General features: G+C 41.9%; 1 protein-coding gene and 1 non-coding gene across 6 annotated transcripts in view; both read left to right on the forward strand.

Annotated features, from left to right (window-relative positions):
* The first annotated feature begins 46 nt into the window (after positions 1-46).
* Uchl5 (ubiquitin C-terminal hydrolase L5) overlaps positions 47-24676 on the forward strand; it is a 28855-nt gene continuing 4225 nt past the window's right edge. Inside the window, exons 1-11 of one of the 5 annotated variants that reach the window (XR_011376348.1) lie at positions 47-281; positions 5643-5706; positions 7304-7409; positions 9095-9220; positions 9300-9361; positions 9634-9764; positions 12790-12853; positions 18441-18543; positions 20563-20676; positions 22663-22761; positions 23553-23700. Coding sequence is in view for 4 of the 5 variants with exons in the window: in XM_070041905.1 (XP_069898006.1) it covers positions 206-281; positions 5643-5706; positions 7304-7409; positions 9095-9220; positions 9300-9361; positions 9634-9764; positions 12790-12853; positions 18441-18543; positions 20563-20676; positions 22663-22761; positions 23553-23561 (954 nt within the window). In the remaining variant the exon portion in view is untranslated. Of the gene's footprint in view, positions 282-945; positions 1048-5642; positions 5707-7303; positions 7410-9094; positions 9221-9299; positions 9362-9633; positions 9765-12789; positions 12854-18440; positions 18544-20562; positions 20677-22662; positions 22762-23552; positions 23702-24676 lie in introns of those variants that run through there. The other 4 variants (XM_070041905.1, XM_070041903.1, XM_070041904.1 and 1 more) reach the window with 4 other exon arrangements.
* LOC138841250 (small nucleolar RNA U109) lies at positions 1483-1613 on the forward strand. The gene has a single exon (XR_011376362.1). It is a non-coding gene; the product is annotated as a small nucleolar RNA U109 (small nucleolar RNA).

Below are 24676 nucleotides of genomic sequence, written 5' to 3' on the forward strand. Positions count from 1 at the left end.
GGCTAGAGCGTCCTCCCGCGCTCCGTCGCGCTGCAGGTGGTGGCGCCCGGAGGCTGTCGGGAAGGAGGCGGGGTGACGTGAGGCTGACGAGCTCCGCGGCGGGTTTGCCGAGGTCGGTGGCCGGCGGCGGCGGCGGCGGTACCGGTACCGGAGGGGCCGCTTGCTCGAGAGCCGGCGGTGGACGGAGCGGTGTGTGGCCGGGGCCATGACGAGCAATGCGGGGGAGTGGTGCCTCATGGAAAGCGACCCCGGGGTCTTCACCGAGCTCATTAAAGGATTCGGTGAGAACCGAGCGGTGGGGGGGGGCGTCCTGGGCCGGGGGGACGGGAGAGGCGCGCGCCCCGCGCGGGAGCCTGGCTGCGGGGCCGGGGCGCGCTCGGCCCGCTCGGCAGTCGCTCCGGGGGCCGGCGCGAGGCGCGGGTCGGGGCCGGCTCGTGCCCTGCCGCGCGCCCGCGACGGCGGGGACCCGCGGGCTCCCCCTGCGCCCGGTGCCCCGGGGGGTGCGCCTCCCCCCCCCCCCGCCGGTGCGGCCGGGTGCGGCGCTCCGGCCCCCAGCCCTGCGAGGAAGGAGCCCGCGAGGCCCGCCGGGGCGTGTTCCCTCAGGGCGGGCGGCCTCGGGGCGGCCGCGCGCGACCCCCGGGGCGCGGCCCACGCGCCCGCCGCCCCTCCCGCGCCCGCCGCCCGGCGCGCGGCGGATTCCGGCCCTCGGGGTTTTCTTCGGGTCGGGCTCTCGCGCGGAGGCCACGTGCTTCGCTCCCGGAGCCGCGGCCCCCGCCCCCCCCCCCCGCAGGTCGGCAGCGCGGGACCGCGTCCTCCCGCGCCCCGCCTCGCCCGGGGGCGTGTCTTCGTCACCTCCCCCTCGGTTACCGGTTTTTGGCTATTTTGTCAGGACGTCCACCTGGAGTGACAAACGTTACTGTAGGTGTCCCGGCGCACGTCCGCGAACGTTTACGGTCACGTTTACTACATGTGGCTCGCCTCAGGCACACGGTTAAGGATTTCGGCATTTTTATTGTGAATAATGCTTTGAAGAACTGACAGATCTGGGTAATTGTTACGTTAAGAGCGTGCAGAAAATACTCAAAAGAACTCAGGTCTTGGAGGCACACGGGCAAAAAGGAAAAGCGTAAACTGTAGTGCTGTTGGTTACACATAAACAGTTTAGGAAGCAACAGATTAAAAAGCTGTCACGGTGAGGAAGAGTAATTGGATCTGAAGTTGAAAGGGTAAACTGAGGCCATGTTGTATCCTTTGGATCGCCGGGTTGTCACTGGGTACTTAATGAAATGAGATGGCTTCGGAAATCAAGATGTGCTAATGGGTGTGGTGTGCCTTGAGTGAGTGGAAGGGGTGAGGAGCTTGTCACTTCACTGACAAGATGTCTCTGAATCTTAAAATGGTGAGAGTGAAGTGCCTGGCTTGACGACAGGGCAGTGGAGAGGAGAAGGAAGAGTCAGTACTTTGCGGTGTTTCATTCATCTCTTGCATGTGGAAACGCCTCTCCTTGCTTTTGGAGCAGGAATACATCCATAGCATGCTACATTGAAGAAGGAGTTCTCAGGGCTGCCAACCTTCCAGTAGAGGTTGAGTAGTAGTATATTTCTCCTACATCAAAGGGAAGTGAAATCAACCGGACTGCTGAGTGGATGTGGGGAAAAAGAAGTGAAAATGACTCTGGTTTCTATCCAGGGTGGCTGGTAATGTATAGTTACAAGAACAGGTTCAATTTTGGGGTCAGTTTTGCACATAAACTAAGTTTGAGATAGTTCTAGGTTTAATCAAAACCTTAGCTGTTATGATATTTTAAAAGTTGGCCTTCGCAAGTATTGTAGCAATAGGTTTATTTTAAAATTGGTGGATCACTTGTAATCCTAGCTACTCAGGAGGCTGAGATTTGAGGATCACAGTATAAAGCCAGCAGGAACAGCAAAAATAAGTGAGACTCTTAACTCCAACAAACTACTCAGAGAAAGCCAGAAGCAAGGATTCTCTAGTGGTAGAGTACTAGCCTTGAGCAAAATAAGCTCAGAGACAGCCCCCAAGGTCTTTGAGTTGAAGCCCCAGGATTGACAAAAACTACAGCAACCCCCCCCAAAAAACCATCATTCTATTGTCAGCTAGTTTTGCAATTTGATACGTACAGAAGACTTAGGTCTTGAAAATGATTTAGGTTGTCCCTATAAACCTAGCTACTCTGGAGGCTGAGACCTGAGGATCTCGGTTCAAAGCCAGCCTGGGCAGGAAAGTCTGTGAGACTCTTATCTCTTATCTCCAATGACCCAACCCCAAAGTGTTGCTCAAAGTGGTAGAGCACTAACCTTGAGAACCAAAGTTGAGAGTCATTGCCTAGGCCCTAAGTTCAAACCCCAAGACTGACAAAAAAAGAAAAAGAAAAGAAAATGATGTAAGTAAAGTTGTAAGACAGTAATACATAAAAGCATTTGGGGCATCTAAATGTATTATAAATAAAACAATAGCTGCTAATGAATTGGCTCCATTAGGAAAAGACCTTTGCAAAAATGTTAACTGTTTGTAGTTGCATACAATCAGATACTTAAAGAAAAAAACAAATCAGCTTATTCCAATCATTTCCAATTCTTTTTTCTATCCAGTTCCTGGACAAAAAAAACCCAAAAGAACCTTTTGAAGTAAAAAAAAAAAAAAAGTTTTCCTGTTGGGGGCTTGAACTCAGGTCCTATATGCTGTCCCTAAGCTCTTATACTCAGAGAAAGCTTTTCTTGTGGTTAATTGGAGATAAGAGTATCAGGGATTTTCCTGCGTGGGCTGGTTTTGAACTGTAGTCCTCAGATCTCAGCCTCCTGAGTAGCTAGTATTACACACATGAGCCACTAGCAGCAGCTTAAAAGTTCTTTTTTAAACTAAGAAGCTGACAAAACGTTTATGCTTTAATTATGATGCACACTCACAGAATACATACATGTGCCAAAACAAACTGATAGTTTATTAATAAAGACAGAATTATAAACTTTTCACTAAGGGGAAGTAATAAGGACTAGTTTTCCCCCTCATAGACAAAAGGCTCAAATTTCTTTTTAAGGAATGAGAACGAAGAACACATTAAACCTAGGTTAAGCAGGTAGGAAGAAGTAATAATAAAAATCAGAATTAAAGTTATTGAAACAAGAGAGAAAATATAGAAAATTAAGGTTTCTTTGAGAAGATTTGGTGAACCTCTAGCCAGATTAATCAGATCAAAAGAAAGAAAACATAGGAATGGGAGAGGTGACATCATTGCAGATTCTACAGATGTAAAAGAATAGGAAATACAAGTTAGGGTAAATTTGACAACTTAGGATGCTTTCCAGCTAACAAGTTGGTTTGCCAATTTCAAAGATGCTGCTGGACAACTTCTGCTTTAAAGATAAAGGATCCTGTTATACAGCACAGGGGACAGGGGACACTCATGTTTGCATCAACCCCTTGTTCTCCAAGGGGGGGAAGGAAATGGACCTAGATAGATTCTGTATTTACACAAAGTGATTCTGTGTCATAGCTGAGAAATTCTGAGTTTAGGAAGCTCCCAGTCTTAGCAAACCTACTCAACCTTTGTCTCCAGGTAAACATCTCTATTCTTCTAGACAAGTACCACTTCCGAACTATCTGAATGTCCTTGAAAACATAGTCGCAAGCAAAGCCAGTCATTCCTCTCAGAAGGACAGAAACAGCCATCCATTGAAAAATGTCTCCTAACAATGCCTGTACTTCCTTTCCACACAAATAGGTCATTCCCTCACACTAATTAGCCTGACCTGCCTGACAAGTTAATATCACATCTGTTCATCTCCTTATAGGAGGTCAGGTATTTTTCTCTTTTTTTCTTGGCTCTAGGTACAGCAGGATGCATAGTAATTTTGCTGACTCTGCTTTGACTTGAGAAAGGAAATCTGGAGTATCAGTTGAGGAGTAGAAATTAGGGTCAAGCTAGGCACTGGAGGCTCATGCCTATAATCCTACCTACTCAGAAAGCTGAGATCTGTGGGATGGTGGTTTGAAGCCAGACTGAACAGAAAAGTTCACTAGATTCCATCTCCATAATAGCTTGCAAAAAGCAGAGATGGAAGGCATGGTTCCAGCCGTGGAAAGTGGTAGAGTGCCAGCCAGGAGGCGCCAGATCCTGAGTTCAAACTGGTACTAGCAAAAAAAGAAAATACAAACTAATATTGTGTCCATTTTAGACCTGCCAGTTCAGGTCTCAAAACTGTGTGGCCTTGTTTTTTTTTTTTTTTTTTTTTTGTCGGTCGTGGGGCTTGAACTCTGGGCTTGGGAGCTGTCCCTCAGCTCTTCAGCTCAAGGCGAGCACTCTACCACTTGAGCCACAGCTCCACTTCCGGTTTTCTGGTGGTTTATTGGAGATAGGAGTCTCAGGGTCTCTCCTGCCCGGGCTGGCTTTGAACCGCGATCCTCAGATCTCAGCCTCCTGAGTAGCTAGGATTACAGGCGTGAGCCACCAGCGCCCGGCTTGTGTGGCCTTGTTTTAAAAGAGATTGTTTAAGGGCTGGGAAGGTGGCTCAGTGGTAGAGCGCATGCCTTGCATGCCAGAGGCCCTGGGTTCGATTCCTCAGCACCACATAAGCAAAAAGAAAAAAGCCAGAAGTGGCGCTGTGGCTCAAGTGGTAGAGTGCTAGCCTTGAGCTGAAGAGCTGAGGGACAGCACCCAGGCCCAGAGTTCAGGCCCCATTTAAAAATAAAAAAATTAAAAAAAAAAAAAAAGAGATTGTTTGAGGGCTTGTCAATCCAGTTTTCTCCTATAGTCAGATCACCAGCAAAAATCATTTATTTGTATCATGGGCTAAAAGCATGAGGTTGGGGAAGCATCTGGAGCAGGTAGTCTTTGTGGGAGGTGCAGAAGCTGGGCCTTCCCTATTCTTTTTGGTAGACTTGGTGAAGGGAAAGGTCAGTCAAATGGTCAAAACTCTGTGGGAAAACAGCACTGACAACAATCTGAATTCCTCCAAAGTATTTTTCTTGTGCTGGGGCTTGAAGGCAAGGCCTGGATGATGTTTCTGAGCGTTTTTGCTCAAGGTTAGTGCTCTACAGCTTGAGCCACAGCTCCACCTCTGTTTTTCTGAGTTGTTTATTGGAGATAAGAGTCTCTGGGGCTGGCTCAGCCTCCTGAGTAGCTAGGTGGCGTGAGCCACCAGCACCCAACATGGTTAACTTTTAAAAGAGGGCAAGGATAGGATAGGGGAAACAATAGAGGAGGAAGACACTAGAATTGAGAGAGAAAAGGAACAGTCATAGGGTGCTAATGTAATGGAAACGATAGGATTGTGAAAAATAGAATAATGTAATGAGAAGTAATAGAATTTGGCCATGAGCTTTATCACTTTTTCTCATATGAATTTGTGTATCTGTCTGGCTTATTTAATTTATTATTGTAAAGGTGATGTACAGGGGGGGTTATAGTTACATAGGTCAGGTAATGAGTACATTTTTTGAACAGTATCATCCCTCCCCTCACTATCTCCCAGTTTTTCCCTCCTGGTCCCCACCCCAAGTTGTATACTTTTCAACGTAGTGTCTAGTGAGTATCTGCTGCATTTGTTGACCCTTTGAGGCTTTTTTAGTTGGTGGTAAAGGAAAAAGTGAGTTAGTTTCTAAAGAAATTATTTTGTTTTTAGGTTGCCGTGGGGCCCAAGTAGAAGAAATATGGAGTTTAGAGCCTGAGAGTTTTGAAAAATTAAAGTAAGTAAAATTCAAGTTGTTTTGAAATAAAATACCTATACTTCAGACTTTCAGGCCAAATACATTGTCTTCTTTAAGCATATTTTTAACGTTAAGGAACAGGAGATGTTCCAGTATTTTTTTGTGTGGGGGGGGTGGGGTGGAGGGTCCAGTTGTGGGGCTTGAACTCTGGGCCTGGGCGCTGTCCCTCAGCTCTTCAGCTTAAGGCTAGCGCTCTACCACTTGAGCCACAGCGCCACTTCCGGCTTTCTTCTTTTTGCTTATGTGGTGCTGAGGAATCGAACCCAGGGCCTCATGTATGCAAAGCAAGTGCTCTACCACTGAGCCACCTTCCCAGCCCCAGGTGTTCCAGTATTATAACCATGAACCTGAGGCCCATGGGTAGGTAACCTGTGAGAGCCATGAGCGTACTGGGAATACAGATATATTCACAGTATACTAGTTGGATGATTTTTCAGAAACTTCACTTATAGGTAAGTAGTATTAGAATGTGGAACACATTTTATCGTAAGAAGTGTGCATTTGGTCAGGCTTGTTTAATAACTGCTTCTTGGAAAAGTTGTAGTACAAGTTCCAAATGTAGTAATAACAGGAAGAATCTTCCCCTTCCTCATCACCTCTCGAGTCTGACTTCCCTGGACCTCCATATTATCAAGCATTCACCACCCTGCAGCCTGCAGATGGAGGACCTGGGGCATTTCTTGGTTGAGCGAACGTGTTCTTGGGACCTTAGAATAAGGTTTTACAAGGAAAAATGGGAGCTGGGCAGGGTGGCTCACAGTGCTTAGGAGATCATGAGGTTGTGGTTTGAAGCTGGCTGGGGCAAAAAATTTGTGAAGTTCCTTCTTAACTATTAAAAAGCTAGGCTTGGGCTGGGTGCCAGTGGCTCATACCTGTAATCCTAGCTACTCAGGAGGCTGAGATCTGAGGATTGCGTGGTCTAGGAAAATCCATGAGACTCTTATCTCCAAGTAACCAGAAAACCAGAAGTGGTGCTGTGACTCAAGTGGTAGAGCCTCCCCCTTGTGCTGAAGAGCTGAGGGGCAGCGCCCAGGCCCAGAGTTCAAGCCCCACAACTGACCAAAAAAACCCAAAACTGTGAGGCTTGTGATGTTTTAAGAGTGGCTTAGGGGTCAAGCACCAGCCAATGAGGGAAAGCATTAGATACTGAGTTTGAGTTACAGTCTCAGCAAAAGTAACCAAACTGTCCTTTGTGTCATGTGCAGGAAGAGTGTGGTTCATACTGGCGGAGCAATTTGAGCTTGTGTTCAAACAGTAACCAAAGCAAAAAGTGTAGAATTCCTAGGCAGGAATCCTAAGTTCAAACTCAAGTACTACCAAAAAAAAGAAAAGGAAACAGTAATTTAAAGATAATGGCTACTGGTCCCATTTCCTCCCACAGCTCCATTTCTGTTTTTTTGGTGGCTAGTTGGAAGAGTCTCATGGACTTTCCTGTCTTTTAACCACCATCCTCAGATCTCAGCCTCCTGAGTGGCTAGGATTACAGGCGTTAGGTACTGATGCTTGGCTGTAATTAATATATTAATAATGGGTTATGAAGGATTTGATGTCACTAATTTTCTTTTTTATTTTGTAGGCCCGTTCATGGATTAATTTTCCTTTTCAAATGGCAGCCAGGAGAAGAACCAGCAGGCTCTGTAGTTCAGGACTCCAGACTTGAAACAATATTTTTTGCCAAGCAGGTATGGTCTCTGTACAGTCTCTAGAGTCCAGGAACTTTGTGCTTTTAATGTGGCAGTCCTCAAACTTTTTTGTCTTGAGACTCCTTTATACACTTAGAGATTACTGAGTCAAAGAGCTTTTTATGGGATTATATGTTGATATTTATTATATTAGAAAGTAAAACTGAAACATTTAAAATATATCAGATGACTTAGACATAGGAACAATAAAGCTTTACACTTTTTTTTTTTTTTTTGGTCGGTTGTGGGGCTTGCACTCTGGTCCTGGGCGCTATCCCTCAGCTCTTCAGCTTAAGGCTCTACCACTTGAGCCCCACAGCGCCACTTCCAAAGTTTTATGTCTTACATTAATAGCTTTTTTGTGTGACAAATGAAGGGCCTAATGCATACTAGTCAAGAGCTCTAGCACTATGGTATATCTTGGTGCTAACTATATTCCCTAAAACAAAAAAGTTGGGAAAAAGAGTAGCTTGTTTTAAATATTTTCAAATCTTTTTCATGTCTGGCTTCATAGTACCCAGCTGGATTCTTCTCTCTGTTTCTTCTTTTCATTTAAAAGAAATCACCTTGGCCACAGAGCAGAGAAGGAAGGTGCTCACTTTCATCATCTTGGATTCTTTTCTACTTGACGCTCCCACAGCAGAGGTGCTGTCGAGTGTGGAAAAAAGCCATTGCCCATAGTTTCTACTGCATGATGGCTCCATATGCTGATTCTAGATATCTCAATTTGGATCCTGATCAACTCTTGGTTATATATTTCATGGGAAGCTTCTTAACCTGTCTATGCCCCCGAGCCCACAGTGTAAAAGAGGATAAGAACTACTCCATCATAGTTTGTGGAGGAACTAAAAGAATTTGTAAAGAGCCTTAGAAAACTACGTGGTCCCTAGCAGATGCTAACAAATGTTTTCTCTTCTAGGTAGAGTATAAGGTTCACTTAGTATGTTAAATGTGCATTTGTAACAGCTGAATGACAGTACTATGTGATAGAGTAAAAACAGTACATGGGCAACAATATACCCCTATTAGATCAAATTAATATGGGTATTGCAGAACCTCCCTGATAGCCACATATGTGAGCTTGAGCTTGTGCTGGGTACTGAATTAAGGGGTGAAAAAGGCAGGAATAAGTGGAGGAAGAAGTGAAGAATAGAGGAGGGGGAGGACAAGTTCTTTTTTTAGGCGGGGGGGGGGAGGGGAGGAAAAGGTCGTCCTGGGGCTTGAACTCAGGACCTGGACACTGTCTCAGAGCTTTTAGCTCAATGCTAGTGCTCTACTACTTGAGCCACAGGGCCACATTTAGCTTTTCGGTGGTTAGTTGGGCTGGCTTTCGTATTGTGATCCTCACATCTCAGCTTCTGAGTAGCTAGGATTACAGTTGTGACAGTGGCAAGGAAAGGTTCTTTCATAACTATGTTTTAGGTTGGGACAGTTGGCCTTTTTTAGCTGGATTGGCTGTCACTAATATTATGGATGACTTAGTTTTTCTTAGTTCCTAAAATGTACAATTCCAGGGAATTGCAACAAATTTCTGAAAACAGACAAGAATAGAAATTAGATGTTTGTTATGTTTAAGACTGATAATTTGAATTAAATATAATAAATTCATCATGTAGGGGTTATTGTCAACAGGTAAAACATTTTTGTAAACAAATTCATTGTATTTTCACATGTCTGTTTTGTAGGTAATTAACAATGCATGTGCTACCCAAGCCATCGTGAGTGTGTTATTGAACTGTACTCATCAAGATGTCCATTTAGGAGAGACCTTATCAGAGTTTAAGGAGTTTTCACAAAGTTTTGATGCAGCCGTGAGTATGGTCTTTTCTTGATCCTAAAGTGACCTGTGATAGGTCTTGTTTTAATAGACTACTTTTAAAATTGTTTTAGATGAAAGGATTGGCATTGAGCAATTCAGATGTGATTCGACAAGTGCACAACAGTTTTGCCAGGTAAAGACCCCATGTTAAATATGTACTCCCCCCCTCGTATTAAATATGTGCTCCTCTCTCCCACCTTGTTAAATATGTGCTCCTCTCCCTGTCCCCCCCCATTAAATATGTGCTCCTCTCTCCCCCTGTGTTAAATATGTGCTCCTCTCTCACCCCGTGTTAAATATGTGCTCCTCTCTCACCTCGTGTTAAATATGTACTCTTCTCTTCTTTGTTCTGTTTTACCTAATTCTTTTCTGATGCTTTATCTCTCTCTGGTTTCTTTACTATAGACAGCAAATGTTTGAATTTGATGCAAAGACATCAGCCAAAGAAGAAGATGCTTTTCACTTTGTCAGTTATGTTCCTGTTAATGGAAGACTGTATGAATTAGATGGATTAAGAGAAGGACCAATTGATTTAGGTAATCTGATTGTTGCTACTGAGTATTAACTATTATTTTAGCTACAATGTTGCTAAAATTTTAGAGGTGAAAGTTACTATGGGTAGTATAATAGGATGGTCTTAAGCTGCTTATAAAATTAAATAATATATATAGGAAGGACATGTTGACACCTACAAATTGATTGAGGCCTTTAATTTTCACCTGTTTTTTTTTTTTTTTTTTTTGGGTCCGGTTGTGGGGCCTGAACTCTGGGCCTGGGTGCTATCCCTCAGCTCTTCAGCTCAAGGCTAGCGCTCTACCACTAGAGCCACAGCGCCACTTCCGGCTTTTTTCTTTTTGCTCATGTGGTGCTGAGGAATCGAACCCAGGGCCTCATGCATGCAAGGCAAGCACTCTACCACTGAGCCACCTTCCCAGCCCATTTTCACCTGTTTTTAATCCCTGGATCATGTAATACATATTTTCTAGTTAACTTAAAAAACTATTCTTAGTGGACTTCAGTCTACTTGAACTTGTTGATCTTTAACTTATTGATAAGAAATAGTAAGCATTTCTTTTTTTTTGGTTGGTCATGGGGCTTGAACTCTGAGCCTGGGCACTGTCCTTCAGCTCAAGGCAAGCACTCTACCACTTTGAGCCACAGTTCTACTTCTGGATTTTTGAGTGGTTAATTGCATATAAGAGTCTCGTGGGGGACTTCCCTGCCTTGGCTGGCTTCTAACAATGATCCTCAGATCTCAGCCTTCTGAGTAGCTAGGATTACAAGCGTGAGCCACTCACTGGTGTCCAGCTTCTTGTCATTTCTTACCATCCCCTTGCATTAGATATTTTCATCCTGGGGCTGGGAAGGTGGCTCAGTGGTAGAGTGCTTGCCTCTCACGCATGAGGCCCTGGGTTCGATTCCTCAGCACCGCAAAAGCAGAGAAAGCCAAAAGTGGCTCTGTGGCTCAAGTGGTAGAGCGCTTACCTTGAGCTGAAGAGCTGAGGGACAGCACCCATGTACAGAGTTCAAGCCCCATGACCACCAAAAAAAAATATTTTTTTCATCCCTTGTCTATCAGTTTACTAAATATTTTTGATCAAAATTTTTATTTTAGCATATTAATGTGCTGTCTTTTGTACCAAGACAAGAATAGTTTTCTCATGAACATACTCCATCTTTAACCTTGAGCAAAAATAATAAAATGCTTTTTGTGGGTGGGGTTGCAGTCTGTGATACTGAATAAAACCACTGAACAATTTGCGTGTGCCAGGGATCAAGCTGAGGGTTGCATGTGTAAGTGTTGCACTGCTGCACAGTACTCCCTACTCCTGCCAAAGGATTTTGAAATTTCTTGATCTTTAAAAAAAATTAGATTTAATCCAAGAAAATGTGTTTTCATTGAATCTCACGTTAAATACTTTGTACTTTTGAGCCAGTGGCTCACTCCTATAATCCTAGCTACTCAAAAATCTGAGATCTGAGGATTGCAGTTCAAAGCCTGCTCAAGCAGGAACGTCTGTAAGATTTTTGTCTCCAATAAACTACTCAGAAAAAGCGGGAAATGGTGCTTTGGCTCAGAGTGGTGGAGTGCCTAGAGCACAAAGAGGCTCAGAAACTGCACCCAGGCCCTAAAAAGTTCATGAGATCTGGGTTCTTTCAGCCCTTGAAAACAAGAACAAAATGATGTTCCTGGGGCCTAGGTACTTTTTGAGTTTATTTTTTTTGCTCGCTCAAGGCTGGTGCCCTCCCACTAGAGCCACAGCTCCGCTTCTGGCTTTTTTGGTAATTAGAGATAGGAAAATCTCTCAGACATTCATTCTAAGTTTCAAACTAATCTTAAGATCTCAGCCTCCTGAGTAGTTAGCATTTAATGGCTTGAGCTAGCAGCACCACTTGTTTGTACATTTAAAATAAAATCCTGCATGCAGAATCCATTGTCTTGTGCAGATTTGTGTGCTATTTGCTTAAAATATTTATTTTTGTGTCTAAGACTCTTCTTTATTATTATTATTATTTTGGTCGGTGGTGGAGCCGGCTTGAACTCTGGGCTTGGGCTCTGTCCCTGTGCCCTTCAGCTCAAGGCAAACCCTCTACTGCTTGAACCACAGTGCCACTTCTGGTTTTCTAGTGGTTTATTGGAGATAAGCGTCTCATGGACTTTGGACTGCTGGCTTTGAACTGTGATCCTCAGATCTCAGCCTCCTGAGTAGCTAGGATTACAGGCACTAGCCACTGGTGCCTGGCTGACATTTATTTTTATGTGTCTGAAAATAAGTAGACTGTTTCCTTAATTTTGTTACAGTTACATTGGTCTGATTTCTGCATGTTTTCTGCTGACTTCTTTCTGGTCAGCCATTCTTACTTCATTAGAATCATAAAACATGGAAGAAGTGAAAAAACAGCAGCTAGTTTACTGCAACTGTGCTATGATTTCTTGCAAAAAAAAGTTAAGACATTTGAGTAGAATTGGTCTTACATTATGGGTGGATTCTCCCTATCTCAGATAAGAACTTGCATTCATTATCTGCCTCTTTCACTCATTGGTGCGGCTCTGTTTCCTGAGCCATGCCTCTAACCTCATCTTTTTCATTTTTCTTCTTTAAAAAAAAAAGTTATGATTGTGGAAAGGCAGATATAAGAAATTTATTTTCTTTTTATTAATTACTGCTTTTTTTTTTCCAAGCCTTAAGTCTTATCATTTGTAAAAGGAAGGTCTGTAACAGAGTTGAGGGTTTAAATGAGAGAAGTTTCTCTTAAATATTCGTTTGTGTCACGATAACATGACAATGCAAGTTATGATAATACTCTTTCCTGACTGTTAAAGGCATGGTGACTCAGGCTTGTAATCTCAGCACCTGGGGGCTGGAAAAATACAAGTGTGAGGCCAGCCTGGGAGACTCACAGGACCCTCTCTGAAAATGAAAAGGGCAAGAAAAGACTTAGTATGTCTTGAATTTGCTAAAGTATTTATAAAGCATATTTTAGATGAAACTTTGGAGAGAATGTTAATAGTGCTTTTTGCTAATTTTGTTTTAACATTGTTTTTACATTTCTTTCTAGGTGCATGTAATCAAGATGACTGGATTAGCGCAGTAAGGCCCGTCATAGAAAAAAGAATACAAAAGTAAATGATCTAATACTACTGGCATAACATTCTGCTTTTTAAGTTTGTTTTTGTTTTTTACTTGATTCTTTAACAGTGTGTTTGATCATGTACTTGATTTGACTAATTCATTTAGGAAATCTATTCAAGAAAATCACTAATTCACTTAGAAATGTTTCATCTTGCTGGGCATGGTGATATATACTATAATGTCAACATTCAGGAGGCTGAGGATATCAAATTGGAGGATGTTCTGAGGGATTGTGAACCGGAGACCAGTCTGGGTTATATATAAGAGATGTGGACACTTTTTTGCTCAGGCTGCCTTCAAGTAATGATCTTCCAGGTCTTAGCCTCGTGAGTTGCTAGGATTATAAGTCACTGATGGCCTGCTGATTGGTTTTTTAGCTATTGAAACCCTTGTGTTCTTTTTACACTTTAGATGATAGTTCCTGGTCAGACTCATGGCCTCCAGCTATTCTCCTCTAGGCCAACATGTTCTCTCTTGAGTGAGAAGTCTTAGTCCTAAGGAATTCCACTTTATCAGTGTTTCCCATTTATTCTTGGTGCTTTTGTAGTCACATGCTGGCCTAAATGATATTTTTCTGTTTCCTTGTTGGTTGGCTGGTAGTTGGATTTCCATAAAAGTTTTTATGTTTAAATCTGATAAGTTTTGAAGGTGTTTTTGTTTTTTAGTCTGTCATGGGGCTTGAACTCTGGGCCTGGGCGCTGTCCCTGATCTCTTCAGCCCAAGGCTAGCATTCTACCACTTGTACCACAGCGCCACTTCTGGTTTTCTGGTGGTTAATTGGTGATAACAGTCTCATGGCCTTTCTTGCCTGGGCTGGCTTTGAACCATGATCCTCAGGTCTCATCTTCCTGAGTAGCTAGGATTATAGGCAAGAGTTACCGGCACCCACCTTTAAGTAATTTTTACATGTAATTTGTATATATAATGTTTGTTTTTGTTTTTACATATTCATTATTTCAGTCACTGTTTAAAAGCTTTCCATCCTCCGGTGAATTCTGAAAGCTTTGTTAGAAAAAAACAGGGCTTGCTTGGGTGATTCTTTTTCTGGGTTCACTATTTCTTTTTAATTTATTACTTCTTGTCTTTCTACCAGTGGTATACTATAGTGAGTGAATCTCAACATGAAGTAGACTGGAGAACTCCATTTCTTTCTTCAAATTTATTTTAGTTATCACTAACTTGAATATAAAGTTAATATAAACTTAGTGGTTACATATAGTAGTTTAATTTTGCCCTTTATTTTTCTTTTTTCTTTTCCACTTCTCTTTTCTTCTTCCCATTTCTCTGTAAATTACTCCAGCTTTCTTTTTTATTTTTTTTTTTGGGTCCGGTCATGGGGCCTGATGTGGGCCTGGGTGCTGTCCCTCAGCTCTTCAGTTCAAGGCTAGTGTTCTACCACTTGAGCCACAGTGCCACTTCCGGCTTTTTTCTTTTTGCTTATGTGGTGCTGAGGAATCTAACCCAGGGCCTCAGTCATGCAAGGCAAGCACTGTACCACTGAGCCACCTTCCCAGTCCTAAAAATCCTATCTTTATGTGCAGTAGTTTTTAGTGGTTTTTTTTTTTTTTTGAGGATTCTCAAGCACACCAGAGTTAACATCTCAACAGTTTCAGAGTAATGAGTAAAGCCTTCTTTCCCTGTTAAAACACAATTGTGTTTGTGATTTCTCTGTATTTTATAAGAACATCAAATAATACAGTTTTTGCTTCAGTCATGAAACAGTTTTGGAAACCTAAAGAGGACACATACTGTTATTTATCTATACTTTCACTCTTTCCTGGTGTTCCAGAACTTTTCTTTTGATAATTTTCTTTCTGTTTAGAAGCCTCTGTTAAGTATGATTTAGCACAGGTCCCTCGGGAACAGAGTTCTTACTTTTCTTCATCTGCAGACCCTGAGTTCTCCTTCCTCCCTGAAAGGTATTTTCAGGGGATGTGGAGTCAAGCTAGACAGTCTTTCTTGCAACACAGGAAGAAAGTTCTCCTTCCTTCTGTCATCATTGATTCTGAAAATAAGCTTCTGTCTTCTTCCTGTACATGTGATGTTTCTCATGCTGTTCTAAGAACTTTTTTGTTTTAAATACCTGTCCTGGGTGCTGTCCTGGAGCTTTTGTGCCTAAGGCTGACTCTCTACCACTTAAGTCACAGCTCCCCTTTTGGCTTTTTGCTTGTTAATTGAAAATAAGAGTCTCGTGGACTTTTCTGAAAAGCCTGGCTGCCTTTGAACCTAGTTCTTCAAACCTCAGTCTCCAGAGTAGCTAGTTAGGATTATAGGCGTGAGCCAGTCGCACTCAGCAAGAATTTTTTCATCTTTAGTTTTCGAAAGTTTGACTATGATATTTATCAAAATGAACTCCAGGAAATAGAAATGAGATTTTTTTTCTTGGTTAAAAAATATATATCTAGAAAAAAAAAGTTTGTGATGTTTCTTACTGAGAATTTCTTAACATTCCTTCTGTTTGGATCCTGCTTACCTTCTTAAACCCCTAGAGTGCTTTATCCCATGAAATTTGGAAAGTTGTCAGTCACTATATTGTTTTGTTTGTGCCAACACTAGGACTTGAGCTCAGGGCCTGAGTACTATCTCAAGGCCAGTGCTCAGCCACTTGGGCCAATACTTCCACTTCTAGCAATTTGCTGGTTAATTGGAGGTAAGAGTGCCAGAGACTTTCCTGACCTGTATGGCTTTAAATGCTGATCCTCAGATCTCCTTAGTAGTTAGGATTACAGATGTGAACCACCATTGCTTGATTTGGAATATATTTGTGTGTGTGTGTGTGTGTGCTTGTGCTTGTGCTGTGTGCATGCTATGCACATGTGCGTATGCATGTGTATGTGTGCATTGCTGGTTCTTGAACTTGATTTCAGGGCCTGGATACTTTACCTGCCCTTTCTGTACTCAGAGCTCTAGTACTCCATCACTTGAGCAACAGCTCTACTTCTGGCTTTTGGTGGTTATTTGGTGATATGAGTGTCGTGAACTTTTCTGCCTGGCTGGCTTTGTAGTGCGTCCTCACATCTCAGTTTCCTAAGTAGCTAGGATTACAGCTGTGCCATACCAGTGCCCTGCTGGAATATTTTTTTTTTTTTTTGGCTGGTCTGGGGTTTGAAATCTGGGCCCGGGCTCTGTCACTGAGTTTCTTTTTGCTCAAGGCTAGTGCTCTACCACTTGATCAACAGCACTGCTTCTGCCTTTTTCTGAGTAGTTTATTGGAGATAAGAGTCTCATGAACTTTTCTGCCCAGGTTGGCTTTGAACTGTGATCCTCAGATCTCAGCCTCCTGTAGCTCGGATTACAGGCATGAGCCACCAGTGCCCAGCTGTAATACATGTTTAACTTTACCCTTTTTCTTTGTCTACCGGACTCCAGGGACTCAGATTTACACTCTCTCTCTCTCTCTCTCTCTCTCTCTCTTCCATTTCTGAGCCTCTGTTAGTTTTTTCGGTCTGTTTTCAGAATGGGTGCTTGCTGTTTTTCTGCTTTCAAGTTTATTGCCCTTCATTCTGTCCCTTCCCTTTTGCTGATGTGTCCATCATTGGGTCTTTCACTTACCATATGCCTGGGTTGTAGTATTTCCATTTGGCTCTTTTGTGTCTTGTTTCTTTGCTGAGATGTTCTCATGATTGCACATTAGGTTATTTTAACCAGACTCCTAAAACCTTGGCCAACAATTCTCTGCTGTCTTATTATTAAGTGGGTTTTTTTTTCTCTTCTTTTTACATTGAAGATGAGATTGTCGTCATTTTATTTTATTTTTTAATTTAATTTAATTTTATTTTTTTGGGTCCGGTCCTGGGACCTGAACGCTGTCCGGGCCTGGGCGCTGTCCCTCAGCTCTTCAGCTCAAGGCTAGTGCTCTATCACTTGAGCCACCACACCACTTCTGGCTTTTTTCTTTCTGCTTATGTGGTGCTGAGGAATCAAACCCAGGGCCTCATGCATGCAAGGCAAGCGCTCTACCACTGAGCCACCTTCCCAGCCTTGTCATCGTTTTAATATGAGGAGCAGTTACTGGCCAAACCTGGACATTGGGTAATTTTTACACAATGAGACTCTGAATCTCACAAGTTCTGCTCTGTGTTTATAAACACTGTTCTCGCAGTGTAAACTGCGGTTGGGGGTGCCACCCCATGATTGCCAGTCAGGATCAGAAGTTCAGGTTTCTTACAGGACTTTGTTAATACTTGAGGAAAGAGGTTTTCTCTGGATGCTGGTCATCAGTGGGTTATGGCCTTGAGCAGGGCCTCTGCAGATGCCAGTAGGCTGGGCAGTAGAGTGCCATGGCTTCCCGATGGCACCACGTGCTGTGCTGCTGTGCTCTGCATGGCTTCCACTCCAGGTGTTGATGGGGAGACTTTGCTACTTCCTTATCACTTAGTGTCTTCAGATACTTAACACCTAGCATTGACAGAGACCCAACTCCTTGTTCGGCTCTCATCCAGGTAGGAAGGGAGGCTACTCTCTTTCTACTGTTGGTATTCTTGGTGTGGTCACAGATGTTTTTATTTGTTAGTTTGTTGGACTACAATAGCACAACTATTGCTAAGTTTTCTGCTGTTCCTGTTTGACTAGATTTCCATTAGTGTCTCTTAGTCTGTCAATTGCATGTCTGAGTTGCTGGCTTCTTCAACTACAAGTCTAGGGTGTTTGTGGCAGAAAGAAACTCTGAATCCATCTTCTGTCACATGGAGGTTTTAAGTTTATCACTGTTGGCATCTGTCTGTTATTGGTACAGTCAACCAGGGCTTTTAGTTGTGCTTACTGGGATTGCCAGAAGTCCTGTAAGTAGAACTTGGAGAAACATATGTACAGAGTTTAAAGCTGTAGTTACACCGTACCATGTTCTTCCCAGTAATTAGGTTGGCGAGAAACTCTTGGAGAGAAACTTAATGCAAGAAAAGGGGGTTACATCTTTGATATGTTCTCATCCATATTTTATGGATAACTTCCTCAATTCCAGTTCCTAACATAAATAAGTTTTCCCAGTTAGCGATCCTACTGGTTTAAGAGTATTGAAAAACAAATTGTATTGTAGAATTTTACTGCAGTTTATGATAAATCATATAAATGTATATAATTGTTATGCATCTATTAGATATATAAATAAGTATATTAAATAAGAATAGAAACTACATAATTTGGAATAATACTGTATATCAGTATATTAGTGCACTATAATTAGAGAACCTGTTTAGCCAGCCCAAGGCCTGGAGTCCAATCCAAAAGACAAACAAGCAGAACTAGTATAATCACCCCCGAAATGTGGGATCTTAGTTATTGAGATCTAAATAAATTTTGTATTTCTAATAAAGTTAGGGAAATACAACGGAAATGTTATTTAAATTTGCCATTTCAAGTGGAACTAGCATTGTTTTAGTGTAATTAAAAATAGTTGTGAGGATAAAATTTAAATTTTTTGCCAGTTATATCTCTCATACAAACCTTAAAAAAATCAATTTTTATTGTGAACCAATTGATAGATTTTTGTTTGTCCCAAAGAATTATATGGTAATCACTGAGTTATAATGATGACTCTAATTTTGTTACATTATAAATTTTAAAATAACTTTTTTCTAGGTATAGTGAAGGAGAGATTCGCTTTAACTTAATGGCCATTGTGTCCGACAGAAAAATGATATATGAGCAGAAGATAGCAGAGTTACAAAGACAACTTGCAGAGGTTTGTGACCATGTTTTATTTGTTACAATGTTGTAGATTATTCTCCTGGGGAAGGTATTTGCTTTCTTCTGTTTTTTTATAGCAATTTTTTATTGTGATTAAGTGATTACATAAATTTCACAAATTTCACAGTATTGTGCGATAGTGATACTTAAAGTCACAAACACATTCTAATCTTCATGGGGCAAATTGTCTTTATTGTGGTCTATAAAGTTTATGAGTTCTATAAGCTTTGACAATACAGTTATTTCTTCCCCATCGGTGATGTATTCATTTCTTTCCTTTCGCATAGTGTCAGCTGTTCCCTCTTTCCCGCTCATTCCCTCCCTCCCATCGCTGCCCCTGAGTTGCTTAGCTTGTTTTGATAAATGACCAGTGCAGCTGATGGGTCCCGCTGTTGTATGCTTTCCCTTGTTTCCCTCTGTTTCTGTGTCCTCCTGGTTTCCCTCTCATGTTTGTTTCTTGAGTCTCATTTACTTTGTCATACCTCCTTATATTTTGGATTTAACATCTACTTATCAGGGAGACCATGTGCTTTTTGTCTCTTTGCTCCTGGCTTACCTCACTCTACATGATTTATTCTAGTTCCATCCATTTCCCTGTGAATGCCATTATTTTGTCCTTTCAAATGGCTACATATTCCATTGTGTATAGGTACCACAATTTTTGGATTCATTCATCTGTAGTGGGGCTTGTTTCTATATCCTGGCTATTGTGAACAGTGCTGCAATGTGTCCTTATATCCTGGTTCCTGTTGTTCAGGATAGATGCCTAGGAGTGGTATGGCTGGGTCATAGGGAATCTTTTTCTATTTTTTTTAATGGTTTTTATTGTGAAAATACTGTACAGAGGGGTTACAGTTACATGAGCAAGGTCATGATCTTTTTCTGTCTTTTTCTTTTTCTTTTTTTCTTTTTTTTTTTTTTTTTGTCGGTCGTGGGGCTTGAACTCTGGGCCTGGACGCTGTCCCTCAGCTCTTTAGCTCAAGGCGAGCGCTCTACCACTTGAGCTACAGCGCCACTTCCGGTTTTCTGGTGGTTTATTGGAGATAGGAGTCTCAGGGTCTCTCCTGCCCGGGCTGGCTTTGAACCGCGATCCTCAGATCTCAGCCTCCTGAGTAGCTAGGATTACAGGCGTGAGCCACCGGCGCCCGGCTTCTTTTTCTTTTTTTTAAACAGTAGAACATGGTTGGGATTTGGGCTTGCCTAGATTTGGAATCTTGCTTTGCCACTTTTTGTTTCTCTGCTTCTTGTGGCATGAGGCGAGTTGCAGTTACTGCTCAGGTCATGGAGGGCGAAGGAGACAGTGTACAGAAATCTTGCATGCAAACTACTTACCACAGTGATTGGCAAATGCTAAACGAGGATTAACAATGAACTGTTCTTGTGCTAAACAAGTTAGAACATAAGTCTCAGAGTTCACTGGGTGTATTTACATTTATGTAGAATCTGTATGGTTACTTCTATGGTTACCTTTCTGTAGTAAATATGATTGGAAAGGAAAATTAATAGTCAGGGTTGCGAAGGTGGCTCAGTGGTAGAGTGCTTGGCTTGCATGTATGAGGCCCTGGGTTCAATTCCTCAGCACCACATAAGCACAAAAAGCCAGAAGTGGTGCTGTGGCTCAGGTGGTAGGGTGCTAACCTTGAACTGAAGAGCTGAGGGACAGCGCCCAGGCCCAGAGTTCAAGCCCCACAACCGACAAAAAAAAGAACAAAGTCTTGCCTTCGATTACATATCTTAAGAATTCCAAAATTTACTTTGTAGCATAATAGAGGACTATAGCAACATTGTATGTTATAGTCCAGTATATTTGAGGTGAAAGATCCATTCACAGTATTCCAGAAATGTCGAAAGCTCTATTTAGGACTTGATCTTTTAATTTTGCTATTACTAGACTGAAACTCTCTCTCTAACATGAAGAGTAAGGGATTTGAAAAGTAGTTGATAACGGTCAGCCTTGTAAAGTGTTCTGGTCGTAAGCTCAGTCATTAGGGTGTACCATTTCCTTTTTCCCAAGGAGGAACCTATGGAGACTGATGAGGGCAGCAGTATGTTAAGTGCTATTCAGTCAGAGGTGGCCAGGAATCAGATGCTTATTGAAGAAGAAGTACAAAAATTAAAGAGATACAAGGTATGATTTAAAAACTACATTCCTCTAATGTTTTATTAAAAGTACTGTGGTTTGTGATAAGGTTTGCTGAATGCCTGATGGCTTTTCCTCCCATCATTTACCAATTTTCAGAATAATATGTTGATTTTCTAACACCCTACAAAGATCAGTGGTTTCTTTAAAATAAGATGTGGTTTCTTTAAAATAATTTTTTGAGCTGGGGGCTGGTGGCTCACCCCTGTAGTCCTGACTACTCAGGAGGCCAAGATCTGAGGCTCATGCAGCGCCAGCAGGAAAGTCCATGAGACACTTCTTTCCAATTAATCACCGAAAATCTGAAAGTGGAGCTGTGGCTCAAGTGGTAAGAAGGCGGCTAGTCTTGAGCACAAAGATAAAGGTAGACCTAGGCCCTAGCATGCTGGCTGGGCTTAAACATGTTTTTAAAAGCCCCACAGAACTGTCCTCATGAGCTTTAGCTTTCTGTGGTTATTTTTCCTGTGGATGTCAGATCACCCCATCTTCAATCCATTAGGAACTTTAGGCTATCTCTGAAGGGTTTCCCCTGCCCCCGCTCCCCCGTCACCAATGCCAGTGATTGAACTCAGTGAGTGCCTTGCAATCACTGGTTTTTCTTGTCCATAGTTGGTACTCTACCACTTGAGCCACAGCTCAGCCCAGCTTTTTGCTGGTTAATTGGAGGGGACTCATGGACCCTCATTCCTTGGGCTGCCTTCAAATGATTGATCCTCCATGCCTGACCCTCACTAGTAGCTAGGAATACAGGAGTGAGCCACCCAGGCCCACCTCTCAAGCCTTCATTGTCAGCTGGAACACCTGTTCTCAGGCCTTTTTTTTCATGTAACAAGATGTTTTGGACTCTTGTATATTTCATGCTTCAGATTGAAATCATCCATTTTTTTCTCACAAGTTCTGAGTTTTCACAGTGGAAGTGGTATTTCAAAGTCACCATCTGAAGCCTTTGACCTCAGCTGACTTCGGAGGCAGAGAGTGGGAGATTGTAATCAACATCAGCCCAGCCAGGTGTCAGTGGCCCACGCCTATAATCCTAGTTACTTAGGCTGGGATCTAAGGATTGTAGTTTGAAGCTAGTCTAAGCAGGAAAGTCAATGAGACTCTCATCTGCAGTTTATAACTAGAAAACCAGCAGTCAGGAATAAAATGTAAATTCTTTTCAGAATCTGGTAACTGTCCAAATGTTTGGTAAAGCTCTGTTCTAAAATAAGGGTAAAATGGTTCTCATACTAACATAAATTAACATGCTAAGATTTAACTTAATGAGCTGGGAATGTGGCTTAGTGGGTGAAGTGCTGCTTGCCTGGCATGCATGAAGCCCTGGGTTCCATTCCTCAGTACCACATAAACAGAAAAGACTGGAATTGATTCTGTGACTCAAGTGGTAGAGTGCTAGCTTTGAGCAAAAGAAACTCAGGGACAGCACCCAGGCCTTGAGTTCATGCCCCAGGATAGACAAAAAAGAAAAAATTTAACTACTTAGCCATTCCAGTGCCTCATGCCTGTAATCCAAGTTACTTAGGAGGCTGAGATCTGAGCATCAAGGAGTGAAAACAGCTTAAGCAGACAAATTTGAGACACTCTTATTTCTAGTTAACTAGCACAAGAGCCGGAAGTGAAGTAGTGGTCCGATTGCCAGCCTTGAGTGGAAAAAGCTAAGTGAGAATGTGAGGCCATGAGGTTTTCCTGTTTGGACCGGCTTCAAACCTCGATTCTCAGATCTTAGCTTCCTCTGTATTGAGGATTATAGGCCTCAGACAGTAGTAATACGTAGTTTACAATTGGTAGTTTTGTAATTAGCTTTAGATTGCACATTTAACAGCCTCTGTTAAGCTGAAGGCAGGAAGCCACAGCCAACAAAGTCACCACATTGTTTTTTCTTATGTAGTCCATTTCTGTTTTAAATTAGATGCTAAGACTGTCAGAAAATTAGCAGAAATGTAATTAGTGTAATCTGACGTGTTTTATTTTCAGATTGAAAATATCCGAAGGAAGCATAATTATCTGCCCTTTATTATGGAATTGTTAAAGACATTAGCAGAGCACCAGCAGTTGATACCACTTGTAGAAAAGGTAAGTATTTTAATAGTAATGAGTAACTAACATTTTTCTTTTTGCATAAGTTGAGATAAAATTTCTTGAAGCATTTTTAGTTTTATTCTGTAGCATTTACCTATTTTTTATATTCTATGACAGTTTGGCTTAATACTATGCAATAAAAGAGTTGCCCAACAATATTATTATCAAACTAAAATTTAAAACACTGTTCTTTATTTGAGCAAAACCTATTGTAGATAATGTAGATAGTAGAGTTTTTCATGTCTATTTTGGCATATATTACATTTAATTAATATCATAGAGTTGTTTTTTTGTTTTTAATATAGTTTGGAACTGCCATGGACATGATAAGAGGTCACAGGATGGTCTGGACTGAGGAATAGTCCTCTTACTGTCCTGTCTATGAGGATAACAGTCAGTGAAAAAAAAGAGTTCTAAGATTTTTTTTTTTTGGGTCCGGTCATGGGGCCTGAACTCTGGGCCTGGGGCTGTCCCTCAGCTCTTCAGCTCAAAAGCTCTACCACTTGAGTCACAATGCCACTTCCGGCTTTTTTCTTTCTGCTTATGTGGTGCTGAGGAATCGAACCCAGGGCCTCATGCGTGCAAGGCAAGCGCTCTACCACTGAAACACCTTCCCAGCCCGAGTTGTAAGATTTTTTTCGTCAATAGAAGGAACTTAATAAAATATTTGTATAATAAATGAAATGCAATTAAATTGTTTTAAAGTTTATACTGTAAATCAGCATTTCTGAAAATGACCATCACTGGGTACTCTTTAAAATACCTGTTACCTGGCCCCTCCCCAGATATTCTGATATTAAAGGAATCTTTAATAAGTTCCCCAAGTGATTCTAATACAGCTGATCTGAGTACCACATTTTGAGCAACACTTTGAGAAGACACTACTAGGCAAATAACATTCTGGACCATTAATTTAAAGACCAGAACAAAATGGTAGGTATATTTTCCTTACTAATTTTTAAAGTATACAAATTGAAGTACGTGTCAGCCTTAGCCGTTTCGTATGATCAGTTGCAAATAATATGAGATTTGAGATCGTCACGATTTTTCTATTACCTGTATCATGTGTTCCAACTTTTAGCAGTAGATTAAAAAATTATTTTGGGATATTATTAAGTCTTTCTCCCATGGTCTTCCTGTTTATGTGTCTCAGAGCATTCCAAGATGGGAAACTGACTTAAGGTTTTAAATGAATAGTTTAGGCTCCTGTGGTTCTCAGACTTGCATGGTTAAAGTGCTCTTTGTATGAAACACCATGGAAAATAACATACCATCTGAAGAGTTGATTGGAATCGGATTTAAATTTTATATAAGTCTGATAAGGTGTCACTGACATTGTAGATTTTTGCCTTAAGGTTTGTCTTTGATACAATTTTTCTTGTGCAATTTAGAAAAAAAAATTAATTTTTCATGACAGTGTCTGCCTCAGTATTTGTTTGTTTGTTTGTTGGTCATGGGTCTTGAAACTTGGGGTCTGGGCTCTTTTGCTCAGTCTATTACTAGCAATCTACTTCTTGGAGCCACAGCTCCACTTCTGGTTTGCTGGTTAATTAGAGATGAGTCTCATGGACTTTCCTGTCCAGGCTGGCTTTGAACCTGTCTTCAGATCTCAGCTTCCTGAGTAGCTAGGCATCAGCTACAGGCACTCAGTGTTACCCCAATATTTTGAGAGCATTCAGAGCAACAGTTTTTCAGCTTTGTGATAGAACCATTCATGGGTCACAGCACTTTGGAGATGAGGTGGCAGTGTATGATAACAAATATTACTGAGACACCAACTCCATTTGTTCTGTTTGCTTTTTTTTTTTTTTTTTTGGTCGGTCGTGGGGCTTGAACTCTAGGCTTGGGCGTTGTCCCTCAGTTCTTCAGTTCAAGGCGAGCGCTCTACCACTTGAGCTACAGCGCCACT

This window comes from Dipodomys merriami, unplaced genomic scaffold (genome assembly GCF_024711535.1).
Source record: "Dipodomys merriami isolate MVZ:Mamm:240054 unplaced genomic scaffold, mDipMer1.0.p SCAF_31, whole genome shotgun sequence".
Classification (NCBI taxonomy): domain Eukaryota; kingdom Metazoa; phylum Chordata; class Mammalia; order Rodentia; family Heteromyidae; genus Dipodomys; species Dipodomys merriami.